Raw genomic sequence first — 15,000 nt, 5'->3', positions numbered from 1 at the left:
CATGCTGCTTCGAAGCTTTGTATACTATGCATGAACAGTGGTTTTGCTTCATGTATCTCTTCACTGAGCCATAATGATATGTCTTTACCTTCCGTATTGTTGTTGCATACTAGTTTTTTACTAATTCAGGGAGTTTCTGTGATATCTCCCCAGGATACCATAGGAGAAGAAAGCTTGTTGTGGCTGTGTTGTTGAGGAGGGGTTTTTTGTGAAAGGTTCAGAGGAACAGTGTACTTATAGGGTGTAGATAAAGCAGTATAATTTCCAGAAGTGTTTAGTCTCCAAGTATATCAGATAATGCTGTCTAAGTCTAGCTATTATGTTGGCAGCCATAATAAGATACTTCAATAACAGAATAAGTACTGTTTCTTCTTTTGGGAGATCAGTTTTAGGAAACGTGCAGGCTCAACAATTTTACCGATAAAGTACAAAACTGGTTTCATGTTTGAGGAGTAAAGCAGACACTGCGAAGTCAAAGTCACAATGCAGTGTTGCCAGGGAGCTTTCTTGCTACCACTAAGTTTGCATAGTTTGGGACAAATGCAGGATTCTTCAAGACAGAAAACTGAATTTGACAAAAAAGGATGGTTTTTCCTCAACTAACTGTAGATTAGTGTTAGAATACAACATCATTGCACTACTCTTTTGAATACTTATGAATGGATCGCATTTACGTTTTCAGTTGCGTCTTGAACCTCCAACCCAAAAGAACAGAAAGCCTCTTAAAAAGATTTTTCAATGCAAACATACAAGTCACTTTCAGTTTTGCATTGGAGGATTGATTTAAAACTAAATATTAGCCTTTTAATTCAGGACTATATCATTTGCACTGAAGTGACAGTACAGTGATTTAACCCATACTGCTCGCAGCTTTAGGGCGTTTTTGTGTAATTCTTTGCTATCTGACTGACTTATCTTCCTGTACAGATACACTTAATTATTTATGTTTAACTGCATACTGCAATTTTGTTGAATTTTTTCAACTTCAATGTGAGAAGTTTAAAGTCTATTTTTAGGCCTTAAATTCTAAACAATTCTAGACAAATGCTAAACAATAAATAGGGGCTGTTGTGGCTTCTGATTTTTTTGCCTTTCTCATTTATGGTTATTTATGAAGTTACAAGTTTACTAAGCAAGAGATCTGTTCATCATATGGAAATTTTTAGCATTATTGTTGGCTGTTCGTAATTCAGAAGTTAGCTGCTTCTTGAGTGTTAAATAGTTCTGAGCATTTTTAACTCAGAAGTTGTAAACCTCCTGTATATCTACCTTCTTTCAGGTCCTTATCCTGAGAATCCTCAGTAGCAAGGTCCTTTTTGCTCTATTGAACTTGACTTATCAGTGTTTCAGTGGCCTGTCTCATTTAAGGATAAAATTTGGGGATGTGCTTGAGATAAGGAGTTTATGCCATGGCTAAGAAACAAAAGCAAAAATTGCTCATCTGATAGCATGCCAATTCCACTGCATCCTTCTCTACCCACTGAGCAGTGTGGGTGGCAGTTTGTACCTGTTCAGGCCCTGTGAGTACACTGCATTTATCTGGATTATGATTATGCTTGTTGAGGCAGGAGCTTTTGCTCTGTTGTTTCATTCTTTATGCTGTCTTTCTGGTAGAATCCCAGTTAATAAATGTGTAAAATGCCTCCATCGCTCTGTCTGGATATAAAATTTTGGATGCGCCTGTTCTAGAGAGATTGCAATTAGGACTTTATTGAGCAAAGTTTTTTGGTTTTTTCTGTGTTATTTTGCTTTTGGTTTTTTTTTTTTAAATAAACTAGAATTTGAAATTCTACCAAAAAATGTGTTCTTAGATATTGCACTGAAGTGCAGTCCATGTGATCCAGAGATCCAGAGTTGACTAGATTGCAATCCAGGGTATGTGGTCAAAATGACAATGGTCAGAAGTAGTGTTTCTTTTACTATGGTAGTTTATATTCAGGGTGCTTAACATAGGCTTCAGAGAGTAACTGACTCATCCGTGATGATAGATCTTGCTTCATAATGTAGAAGAGCAGGAAGAGAAAGCAATACTGTGGGTTTTGTGGTTTTCTTAGTTAATTTCTGCCCCGCTTCTCAAGAAAAAGAAATGCTTTTGGAGAAAACAAATGTTGTTATTTTAGCCTTAATGCAGGTACCAGTAGATGGTGCCACTGATTCTGTAATCTCTCCACTTACAAACATGAATTTTTATCTCCCCTGTGAGAGAGGGAATGAATTCAATCTCTGATTGCCAATTTCACTGTAATTGACCCAAGGCTTTTTCTTATTATATTTCACCTGTTGAGAAATACCCAGTCTCAGTATTCTTCCCCATGAAGAAACCTTTTGTGTTCTTTGAGGGAATAACAACAATGTTCTCTAAGAATTTAATTTTCCCCCAGGTATGTTCAGTTTACAGGGATGAAATTATTAGCTCTCAGCAGGCAGGTACTTGTTCAGACCAGAATAAAACTTTCTGCTATTTGTCTTGGGAGATGCCTTATAGAAATCCCCTCAATTCAGCCAAAGTCCCCTTTTAGTTTAGCTTTTGTATGTGTGTGTGAAGTAATGAGACTTTCACCTCTTCTGAGAGTTAATGGCTAAATGCTTAATAACATCATATTAATTTGCTGTGGCTAGTCATCCTTGACTGAGTGTTCCAACAAGCTTCAAAAATGTAAATACAGCTTCAGTTATTGATTAACAAGAGAGAATAAAAGCTGTTAAATAGCTAACTGGGATACCTGCAATGTTTCACCAGGAGTTTTATGTATTATCAGGAGGCTGCTTAGCTATGCCTCTTTCAGGCACTATGTTCTGATGCTTCTAATCCACAATTTAAATACATAATTATCCCTCTTTCTCTGAGTGGATATTAAAGATCTTGGAAATGTGCTTTAGTGACATAGCAGTAGAAAGGAGAGGGGAGGCAGTCGTGTATGCTTTGCTTTGGGGTTTTTGTTGTGATGCTTTTGCAGTTTTACTTTGTGCCAGGGCAAGTTCTATGTATCAACTGTGCTTTTAGATTTTTTTGGGCAGCATTTTTTCTTCTTTCTTTTTTTTTTTCCTTTTCCCTAGCAGTAGGGAAAACCTTAATCCTTCTTAAAGTGTAAAATCAAGAACCATTTTTCTCTTACAGGCAATTTCTTACTTGAAGCATGCAAATTTAAGATGTTTCTTTCCACTTAAACAGTAGGCTTGTTGTACAGTTCATCTGTTTACAGCATTAACTTATGTTTTGAAAATAAACCAAAAATGCTTTCTTCAGCTTGTTACATGATATTATGAGGCCTCAGAGTGCAGTTGGTTTCTCTGCATTTAAGTGATACATGCACATTTACACAAAGCAGCTGCGCTATATTTTGTGTCTTGTTACGTGATGACACAAATCAGGTTTAAGGGCCTTTATCCCATTTTTACAAGCGGGTAGTCTTTGATGTAAAGAAACAAAGTACAAACTAAGGAAAACACAAATTGCCCTCCAAAATTCCTTAAGAGAAACATGCAATACTATGAAATGGGTATGAAGGCATGTAATCAAGGAAAGAGAAAAGAAGAGAAGTCCTATAGAAATTTTTGAAATATTACCATTTGTGGAAGTACTAGCTGAGTTTTGGGGAAAAGTGTTGCCACAACACATCTGCCGAACTTTGTTTTATGTAATAACTACTACATTCATTTAGAAGTTCACCACCTTAAAAATAAAGATGTTCCTACCTTCCTGGTTATGTCTGCAGCTACTCAAAAGAAAAAAAAAAAAGAAAATTGCAATAAGAAATGGAGTTCTCTGTAAGAATTCTTCATTTTGCATATTGAGAGGGATCTGAATTTTGTTTATATCTGGTAATTTCTTAAAGGTTGGGTTCTGTAGTTAAGATGGTGTTTGGCATTTCACCTAAGGCAGTAGTTTTGAAAGGAAATTAACTGTGAAGGATTCCAATAGGATGTGGTAGTATACCTTCTTCTATTGATATTTTAAAGTGATACCGCAGTCTGAAGTGTGAGCCTATAAAATTGCATGTACGTAGTTCTGTCAGTATATGCACATTCATTCTTTTCACAAGTAAAATGATACCTATACTTGTAGACATAAATACATTTTTGTCTATAAATTACTTGTCCATTTTGCCATCTCCTTTGCAGGTTGGATTTGCTACCATTTTATGCAAGACTGGTTGCCACATTACATCCCTGTATGTCTGATGTAGCAGAGGATCTTTGTTCCATGCTGAAAGGGGATTTCAGATTTCATGTATGTTTTGTTGATTTAGTTTTTTGCATTCAAATTAACCAATCTGACAGTAGTCATCGTTTGGGGAATAAAAGAACGTTTGATGTTAACGTAGATGCTAATTCTTAAATTCAGTGAATATTTTTCTGTCATCTGGGCAGATTTGTTCTAGAATACTAGACTTGTACATTTTAAAAGAATTATTTTACAACTTACAATATATTTCTGCCCATATATATTAAAATGAACTGTACAACAGTTACAACAGAAGTTGCAAAAACTAGAAACTGTGCTCCAACTGTAAGCATTAAGAGTTTCTTGTAAATTAATAACTTGTATTTAAAATGAGAACTGACCTATTCTAACACCACATTCTCCTCTACAAGGTTACTGTTCTAATATAGTGGTTACTATTGTAATGTAGTGCTTAATTCAAATTATTTTTTACAATTTCATCAACCAAAATTTTCTATTCCTCACAAATGTATTTTTCAGTGTTGTTTCTTTCACTTTCTTCTAGGTTTTGTAATCAAATTGGTTATGGTGCACAGTGATGATTCCTTCAGTGTTTTCTGAGTTTTAAGGCACAGATTTCAATTTTTTTTTTTCTAATACTGACATTAAAAATGTGTATTAATTGCTCAGACTTAAGTAATCTTAACTATTTGAAGTTAACTGTTTCTTCTCAGGAAAAGCTATTTCTGTTGGGGAGAAATACAATTTTGTATTTTGCGGATTATGTTTAGACATAGATATAAACTTCTGCTTCATTAGTAAAATTATGCTGGATGTCAGTAATTTTAAAAGAAAAAAGGAAAAAAAGTCTGTACGTCATTAAACCTGACTTGAAAAAGCTGTCAGTGTTTAATTAGGGACTATACAAGTGGTCCTATTCATATGGCAATTACTTACTAAAAATACAGAATCCAGAATACTTAACCAGTATTTCACAGTGGCAAAGAGGGGGGGTGGGAGGTGGCCAGGTTGATGTGTGCCTATAACTGTAGGTATGTTAGAGGACTTAGGGTTTTGGGGGGTCATGGGATGGGGAAAGAAATTCAAAAGCTTCTGAAGAAGCAAGATTGTAGAGAGACTTTCAGGAAACCTGGTAATAGGTAAAGGTAGAGCATAAGGAACCAAACAAATATTAAACACTGCTGACTTCCCAAGCTTATTACTCACATTCGGGTCAAAGTAATTTATAAGAGGTAGGTATTTTTAAGGACCTAAAATCAAATGTCTTTTTTTTTCTTTTTTTTTTTTCTTTTTTTAGGTAAGAAAAAAGGACCAGATCAACATTGAAACAAAGAATAAAACTGTGAGGTTTATTGGTGAGCTTACCAAGTTTAAGATGTTCTCCAAAAATGATACTCTCCACTGTTTAAAGGTTAGTGTTGTGATAGTCCTGTACTCCTGTATAGGCTGATAATGTATCCCCATCCTATTCCCCTACATATATCTATTGCTGATGTTGTCCATTAATTCATTGCATATGATGTTTTAAACGTGGATATCTGTTGCTACTGTGTATAAGGAGACTTCTATAGCTGTTCTAGAAGTTAGAATGTTTTAATTTTTCTAGTGGTAAGAATATAGTAAAATAAAATTCCACCTTTGGACATAATCAAATTGCTAATAATTTTCTTTGTAAAGTGATGGTAGACATTGCTACTTATTCATCTGCTATACATTGCAAAACTCTCATGTTTTTACAGAGAAAATAACAGTAAAGGGAGGGGTTAGAGGCAGAAAGCTTTTCAGTGATGCCAGGACAGGCTTATATGCTATTTTAGCAGGTGCTTTTGTCAAGGAACAACCCAAATCTTTGGAAAGCATTAATCTCTAGGCATATCATCTCAGTTTGCATGCTGATAAACATTCAAACTTATCTTTGATGTCAAGTCCCAAATTAAAAAAGGGTTTTAAAAAATGAAAGTGCTTTTTATAAAATGTGGTTGAAGACTTACATGGGTTAAGATCACTTCCTTTGGAAATAGTTTCTATTCATTGACTCATTAGGTATTGACGCTGAATTCTTAAAAAATTATACTCACTCATCATTTTTCTTTTCTCATCTATAAAATGTTTTAAAATGCAAAGCTCTTAATTTTTAGTTATTGCTTAACTTAAACAATACAATTAAATTAGATGTGCTTTGAGGTTATTGTATTCTTGTGCAGTATTATTTGGTGGTTTTCCAGTCTAGCAGCAGGAATTTTAAAGCAGACATGACTGAGTTGGAAAGGGTATGGGAGAGATTATAGTGTTTGTTTTAATATTGTAGTCTTTTTATGCTAGGCTTAGGAAACATCCTGGGTTTTTAGGTTTCTGGAGCCTAAATTTGGGGTCTAGACTGTTCTTACAGTACTTTTGAAATGAGATGAATATTTTGAATGTTGTTAACATCTAATCAGTGAAATCAATTTTCATTTTTTTCTTAAAGAATATGGAATACCACAGTAGTATAAAGTCTGGTAGATAAAACTTACTGTTTTCTGCAGTTGAAAAAGATGTTTAACATGCTGTGTTTATATATAAATATATACCAGATGCTTCTGTCAGACTTTTCTCATCACCATATTGAAATGGCATGCACTCTGCTGGAAACCTGTGGAAGATTCCTCTTTAGATCACCAGAATCTCACTTAAGAACCAGTGTTCTTTTGGTAAGAGAACCAAATGGGGGAGGGTGTCATGCACTGAATTAAACTGATTACTACTTTTATTTTCTGGCTTTGCAATGTGGTCTGACTATAACAATGATTGTGACTAATATCTTGTCAGTTACAATGTTCAAGCACTTGTGAGTGAAAACTTTCATTAAGTTTTATCTTGAGTGCTCAGGGAGGATAAAGTTCTTGATTCTTTAATAAAAACAGAGACAAGTATGGGAGGACAATGAATCGGTTTTCCTGAAGTCTTGCCTCCTCGTTGTGCAGTGGGGTTGACATGGACTGGTGTTACATATGTTCAAGTCCTAGGCTGCTTTGGCACTATCAGTCTTTGTAGTCCTGTGGACTTGTATCATCTTGTTATTTATAGTTTGTTCAGTGTTGTTTTAGCTCTGAGATTTTACCTCTTGTGCGAATAGCTTTCTGAAAGCATTCTGGAGAACTTCAGTTGACCTATAAATCTGTCATGACTTAAAAGAAAATGTAAATAAAGAATTACATTTCTAAAGCAAAAAGCTATTGCTTTTGAACTACAAATAATTCAGAGATAGAGCAAAAACAGAGAATGAGGTTGAAAGAATATAGTAGCTGTACCTAAACACACATGAGAGATTATTCGAGGGGAAAAATGGTAGTGAATGGAACTGGAGATAAGATACTTCAACTGGAGGTGAAGGCAGTTGTGAGAGGTGGTTTCTGTGCCCTGTGTAACAATCTGGGGTTGTAAATTGGAAGGAAGAGTTTATGAAGACACTGGAGGAAGGGGTTTTAGAAAGAGAGATTGGTAATTAAGTTAAGAGTAGAAGTGGCATCCGTAAGTCTAGATAGGTACTGGCAAGATTTAAAAATAACAAGGATTAGTTTTTGGTCTTTTTAGCATATGAATTTGAGCCCTGCATAATATGTTTACTGGCTTGAGAAACAATCCTAAACCTCTGTGTCCAAGGCAAGAGACTGAGTCAAACATGGCTGAAGTCTTTCAAAGATAGGTACTAGCAATAGGAAATTGCATTAAATTAAAAGCAACTTAATTGGATACAGACTGCTGAAATCTGCTGGATGAATGCGAAACATAACATAACTGTGAAGTGTAAGACAAACCACACGCACTGTTTCCATAATTGAGGCTTAAAGCCTCACAAGGTTTCAGATAAGTAGTCTTTTCTTATGCATTGAGGAACCAGATGATAGAGATGGCAGGTAAGTTTGGAATATCTATTGATTAAGAAGTAAAATAGGCTAAATAGGTTTGTATTCTACAACCGTCTTTATAGTTGCATCTTCTAATGTTGCCCTATAGAAACTATAGAGATTAGTTTTTACTTAAATAGTATTACACAAGTTGGATCATAGCCTTATGGTACCAGTTAGTGTGAACTCTAGAAAAGATTACTCCCAAAGCAAACTAATTAGCATCTTGTGGTAAAAATCTAAGTAAATAGTAAAGCTCATCTTATCAATTACTCTTATGGGTAGAATTAAGGCCTGTTGATCTTCCAAATAATTATTGGTCTTAGTCTTTACTGCTGATGATGCATTATGTAATAAGATGCCAAACAGGCTTATGTCTCCTATTAAAGACAATATTGCTTTGTCCTAGTATGGAAGAAAGTAATAGTTAAGAATGGATTTTAAGAGTAATTAAGGGAAAATTAATTAAGAAGCAGAGCATTCTGTAAGAGTGCCGCAAAATTAGCAGCACTAAGTGACTTATGCTAGAGAAACACTTAATGATCACATTCTGGTTTTGTAGAACTACTGTCATGTTTTGCAAATTATTTAAAGATTCTTCTTTTATCAGGACAATGTTTATTTCAGTTAATCGTTCTTCTTGGCAAGTCTTTCAAATTCAATGTTCTTTATGTAATTTAAAATATTAATGTAAAACTAACTTGGCTTTAGGATTGGTCTGTTGATAAATGGATTATTTGAATTGGATTATTTGAATTGGTGCTTTGGAAGGAAGATCAGCATTATCTTGATCTATGTTTCTATAATGTAATCATGCTAAAATGTCAAATTCTTGTGTTACGCTGTTGTGGTCTTGTTAAAAGAATATTTGAAGTTTTGGTATTAAAAGCTTTCTGATGCATTTTTTTTATCCTTAGACAATTTTGTCAAATTCTCTTTTTAAGCTTTAAGGCAAGATCATTTGTATTTGTAAACATACAGAACTTAAGCTTCGTGGTGGCTTATTTCTTGGGGTGACTCCTTTTATAGATGGAGCTGAAACTGTGGGAGAACGTTGTTTGTACAGACAGAGGCTGTGACAAAGTAATTTTAGTTAGAATCAGACTGTGTTAATTCACTATAACAGTAGTGTGCTTCCAGGAAATTTAAAATTTTGACTTGGAACTGTTGGAACAAGTAGCAGAGCAGAACTGTAGGTAGTAAAGGGGAGGAGGAGCTGAACAGTTTCAGTATCTTCAATCTAAATGTCAGTCATGCTGAAATGCTTTTCTGAATTGGGCTTTTCTGCTTAGGTTTTACTTGGTGACTTTTTTCTTTTTGCGCTGCTTTGCAAAAGTTCTACTTCTTGCTATGCAAATTGGTGTTACCAGGTTGGGGGGGGTGGGAGCAAGACTACTAACCAGAGGAGCACCTCCTAATTCTCACCAGATTTTCATTTGAAATGCATCTGCAATATATGCTATGTGCAGAGAAGTTTTGTTACTCACCAAGAAGGGAATAAAAAAAAAAGAAACCTTTTTACTGTTGCTGTTATAAGCTGGACATTTTAATGTTGTTTGTGATCCCTTTTTATCAAAGGAAAAACAGAAATCTAATCTTCAAGTGTAATGCTTTACCTTTGTAGTTCTTCATTTTAGCATAGTAAGATGAGGACCCCAAGTAGTTAATTAGCTGAAAGCACTTGAGACTGCAGGTCTTGCTTTTTTTCTTCTGAAACGTGTCAAGGTTTTTGTTATTGTAGGCAGTGTATTGTTAGAGTTTCTCTTTCCTGCCTGTCCATCTGACTTGATGCCTTAAATGAAAAAGGATTGAAACACAGTTGCTTAAAATGGTGATGGCTTTTTAATAGAGATTAAGACTAATACCATCCACTTAGAGTTAGAATACATACTTGGGATTGCTCAAAAAAATTATAAACTACAGTGATTTTGAGACTTGTGGTAGTGCATATTGTCTCTTCTGGGAAGAAACATTGTAATTATAACCTATTATTTACAGTATAATGTGCAACTTATTATAATGGGAAAATATACGAAGTATGTAGGTTTAGGGTTTTGTAAGTTTTATTTGTGAGCATTTCTGCCATTTTCTTTGTTATGCTTTACTTTGCCTCACTTCATTTTTCATTTTATAGTAGAACATGATAAATGTCATTAAGGCAGCAAAGATGTATTTTATCCTGATGCATCTAGAAAAGGTGAAAAATTTACAAAGGTAATATTGATATATATGACATGATAAGGTTTGGGAACTTTCTACTCTAAGTGTTTTTTCCACACATAAAACAATTTGAGTACTCCATTGTTAAAAGTGCTGTGCATCTGTTAAGTACCTGTAGGTAAACTTTCTACTCCTTGACAGAAATTTCCCATTTCGAAAGGAACAATCTCAGTTAAGGAATTTAGGGGGAGGCCATTTGTGTCACGGAGAAGGTTAAAAATGAAATGTCTTAGCATTGGTGTCAGATTGAGGCCTTCCTGGCAATGGATGCATACAACCTAGGAGGAAAAGTACATTATTTGTTGGGTTACCGTGTTACACAAAGCTACTCTTCCTCATTGAATTAGCAGCTGAAACTGAAGGTTAAGGAGTGGTTTGAGTATGTTTACATTTCAGTTTAACTGGACCACTGCCTTGTAAAAGAAACTTTAAATTATTCAAGTTTAGTGGGAAGTCCACAAGCATGAAAAATTGTGCTTCTTCACCAATGATCAAAGAAGGTTTAAACTCTTTTCATTAGTTCACTGGACTGCATGAATGTATATACCAACATTTGTGTGTGGTAACAAAACAGTACTTACAGGTTAGTTTTGTTGATTTCTTTGATGCTGTAAATTACTGTGTAGCCAACCTCTATTAAATAGTAAAGTCTAAACTGGTGCAGTTTCTTTTTCTGTTGAACCACCTTAGAGTGATTAGAATATATGGAATAGTATGATATACATAAAACATTTAATGTGACTTATAGAATTATACACATATATAAATGCACATATGCATATAGAAATTATTTTATAATGGAATTAAGCTCATCCTCATCTTTAACTGTAAAAATCAGCAGCTTGGAACCACTACTTTAGTTCTTGTACAGAATTTTTGGATACAAGAAATTTTTAAAACCCACAAAATAAAGTACATATCCAAAATGAAGGGTGGAGAAAAGATTGTGTTCAGTGAGGAAAATTAGGACAATCCTGACAATTAAGCACAGTAATTAGTGTTAACGTAGTAACCTTTAACATGTCTGATTTTACCTGAAATGCTGCTTTATGGTAGGTACTGTTTTTCTTGCAGTCTATTCTGCTTGGGTAAACAGCAACAATGGAGCATGTAATAAGGAAAATGCCACCATCTATACTATTGAAAATTCATGTGAAACCATCAATATAAACTCTCTGGATTTGCATACTGATGTAAAAAGTAGATTGCTACTCTTAGGATGATTCACTGTGCTTGTGTCAAGACATCAGTATTTCAGCTACTTTAGTTAAATAAAATCATGTTTTGAATAGAGTGACTAATTATCTTATTAACCATTTATCTAAACAGTAACATTTAGATTTCAAGTTAAACTTTAAATACTGTTCTGAAACCTTTTTCACCACAGGTGAACCATTATAAAAATAGGGATTGTAAAGAAAAATTAGCTTGGAAATAGCAACACAGAACCATGTATATGCTTTGCCCTTTCTTCTCTCTGCCCAAGTTTTTAACTTATTTTTCTGCAACCCTTCCTGTTTTCCTTTATCCCAAATATAACTCTCGACGCCTTTGGCTTGACAATGTAGTATGCTGATCATTTGTGTTTATTTCCAGGAACAAATGATGAGAAAAAAACAAGCAATGCATCTTGATGCACGCTATGTTACAATGGTAGAAAATGCCTATTACTACTGTAATCCCCCTCCAGCTGAAAAAACTGTGAAGAAAAAACGTCCTCCTTTGCAGGAATATATCCGTAAGCTTCTTTACAAGGATCTCTCCAAGGTCACCACAGAGAAGGTAAATCTTTTTGAAATCTTTAATACAGATTTTACTGGAAGTGATGTAATACTAACTTTTGAAGGGTTAATGGAGGGTTATAATTTATTTAATTGCAAGGAAGAGGGATCATTTTTGTATCCCTGATTGTTAAGGTAGTTTAATTTCTTTTATTGTAATGCATAGAAGCTCCAATCATGGACCTGCATTCTCCACAGCACAAATAAAGAATGAAATTAGAATCTTTGTGCTAAGCATCTTGTGTTCAGAGTAAGAGACAAAAGACTACAGTTAAATACAGACTGTAAGAGCAAGGAAATTGTGGAACAGATTTGTACAGCTTCATTAGTAGCTACAGGACAGCAATTGCATTACATATATAAAGTTTTCCGTAGCTACTGCAGATCTGGAGGATGCTTGAAAAACAGGATGAGGTTGCTTGCAGGTGCTTACAGGGATTTCATCCCAACTGTGAGAGACAGAGGATGACAGCGAGTGTCTTGACGTTTTGCCTGCTAGAATGTTAAGCTTATCTTGAAACTTGGTTTAGGTCCTGAGACAGATGCGCAAGCTGCCTTGGCAGGATGCAGAAGTAAAAGACTATGTTATATGCTGTATGATCAACATCTGGAATGTGAAATATAATAGTATTCACTGTGTAGCCAACCTCTTAGCAGGGTTGGTCCTTTACCAGGAAGATGTTGGAATTCATGTTGTGGATGGAGTGCTAGAGGATATTCGACTAGGAATGGAGGTAAACAACCAATATTCTTATTAAGCTATACTCATCTACTTATGTTGAAAGGATAACAGTAACATAATCTTGCTTAAAGAAAGGAATCCTTGGATTCTGGATTTTTATCTGATGACTTTTCTACCTCAGTTGTTTGCTTTATGTAGGTTTATTTAAATTAAAAAAAAAAATCCCCTAAAACCCAACAAACTGCAAAGATTACTAGGACAGTTGTTTTGCCCCCCTTGTCATAGCAAGGGCATACAATTTACTCTTTCACAGTGTAGTCAGATTCATGAAACTTCAAGTAACTTTGGAGACCAGTCCATATTTTGATAGATGTTATAATTACAAGAATTCTCTGGGCAATGTGTAATCATCATAGACTTAAGGAAGAGTGTACGCTAAATGTATTTGAACTTATAATAACTATTAGTTGACCAACTTTCATAACTACTTTCTAATGTTTAATTTCGTGTAATGTATATAGCCCTAAATAACTGTATCATAATGAATTCTATCAGGTTTTTTATACTGCTTTTTTCTTTAAAAAAAAAAAAACAAAAACCAGACCTTTTACAAAGATTCTATTGTGTCTATGTGATTCAAGTGAATTTTTTGTTCTTTTTTGATAAAGGTTAACCAGCCAAAGTTTAACCAACGGCGGATCAGCAGTGCCAAGTTTTTGGGGGAGCTTTACAATTATCGAATGGTGGAATCAGCTGTAATATTTAGAACTCTGTATTCTTTCACATCATTCGGTGTGAACCCTGATGGTAGTCCTAGTCCACTGGACCCTCCAGAACATCTTTTCAGAATCAGACTGGTTTGTACTATCCTTGATACCTGTGGGCAGTATTTTGACAGAGGATCCAGCAAACGAAAACTTGATTGCTTCCTTGTATATTTTCAGGTATTCTAAACTAAATTTTATATAGTTCTGTAGATTTCTTTAACAAGCTAATGTAAGTCAGTCTGTTACATATTTCCCTCATGCTTCTCTAGCACTATAATTTTTAGAATCCTGTTTGTCTGATAGCCGTTTTATTTTAAAGTGACACGTATGTTCAGTTACATGTAGATGTTACTGTTCCAACAAACTTGCAGAACACTGGGATAGCAGTTGATTCACTGAAGGGTTTAGGTTTCCCCCTTCAGGGGGTCTTAGCAAGTGGAAGAATGGGCTGACAGAAACCTTGTGAATTCCAGCAAAGGTTAAGTATAGAGTCTTCCAGTTGGGATGGAATAGCTCTATGCAGCAATACCACCAGGCACTGACTACCTAGAAAGCAGCTTTGCAGAAATAGAGCCAGGACTCCTGAACTGTATGAATGTGATATTAAGTTCTGCACCATTAGGGTGATGAAGGCCAACAGCATACTATGTCGCCTTGGCGGGGGTGTAGCCAGCAGATTGAGGAAAGTGATTTCCTCCCCCCAGCTTCTGCTTGGCACTTGTGAGGCCACAACTGGAGCACTGGTTCAAGTTCAGGGCTCCCTGGTAGGTGAGAGGAGAGACATCAGCAAACTGAGCTGAGCCCAGTGTAGGGTCATCAAAATGATCAGGAGGCTCTCAGTGCTTACATTGTGGGTTTGTTCAGCTTGGAGAAGAGAATGCTCATTAGGTTGCTGTCCTCAGCTAATAGTGTTTGTAGAGGAGGAGTCATCAGATTCACCGAGCATGCCTGAGAAGTAAGGATGAGAAGTAATGGTCACAAGTCACAGCAAAGAAAGTTTTGACTCAGTAGATGCAACGGAGCGGGGAAAAGATTTCGTAACGGGAGTGTTTAAACACTGGAATGAGTTCCTCAGAAAAAGGGGAATTCTAGTCTATGGAGTTCATGCTAAACCTCTTTGGACTTAATTTATTTTTCTTTCTGCTTCTCTCTTTAAACTAAATCAAGGATATTGAAAAATAAAAATTAAGGTGATAACAACTTATTTCAGACCTTCAGGATGCATATCCTTCATCTGTATGAGATGTAAAATGATGTTCTGAAGTACGGTCCGGTCCTATTTTTAAACCCAAAATAAACTTTGTCAGTGGACAAGTATTTTTGTTACACCTTATGATTTCAAGAAGCATTCCTTTAGACCATGTCATCTTTTAAGTAGAGATTCTGTTACTCATACTTCATTTTCAGATGCAATTTTTGCAACACCTTTGTTCTCAGATTCTACTGTTAGGTTCACTTAAGATGAGCATTTATTTTT

The 15,000-nt window shown here is 35.2% G+C and overlaps 1 protein-coding gene across 2 annotated transcripts in view; it reads left to right on the top strand.

Moving 5' to 3' along the window:
• UPF2 (UPF2 regulator of nonsense mediated mRNA decay) overlaps nucleotides 1–15,000 on the top strand; it is a 67,304-nt gene that overhangs the window by 25,528 nt on the left and 26,776 nt on the right. For both annotated transcript variants that reach the window (XM_069801604.1, XM_069801603.1), the window contains 6 exons: nucleotides 4,123–4,231; nucleotides 5,484–5,597; nucleotides 6,760–6,876; nucleotides 11,890–12,075; nucleotides 12,605–12,808; nucleotides 13,425–13,700. In XM_069801604.1, the coding sequence (XP_069657705.1) occupies nucleotides 4,123–4,231; nucleotides 5,484–5,597; nucleotides 6,760–6,876; nucleotides 11,890–12,075; nucleotides 12,605–12,808; nucleotides 13,425–13,700 (1,006 nt within the window). The remainder of the gene's footprint in view (nucleotides 1–4,122; nucleotides 4,232–5,483; nucleotides 5,598–6,759; nucleotides 6,877–11,889; nucleotides 12,076–12,604; nucleotides 12,809–13,424; nucleotides 13,701–15,000) is intronic.

The sequence above is a fragment of the Haliaeetus albicilla genome, chromosome 14, assembly GCF_947461875.1.
Source record: "Haliaeetus albicilla chromosome 14, bHalAlb1.1, whole genome shotgun sequence".
Classification (NCBI taxonomy): Eukaryota; Metazoa; Chordata; class Aves; order Accipitriformes; family Accipitridae; genus Haliaeetus; species Haliaeetus albicilla.
The sequence above is the reverse complement of the archived record's forward strand: the minus strand, read 5'-3'. Positions and strand labels throughout refer to the sequence as shown.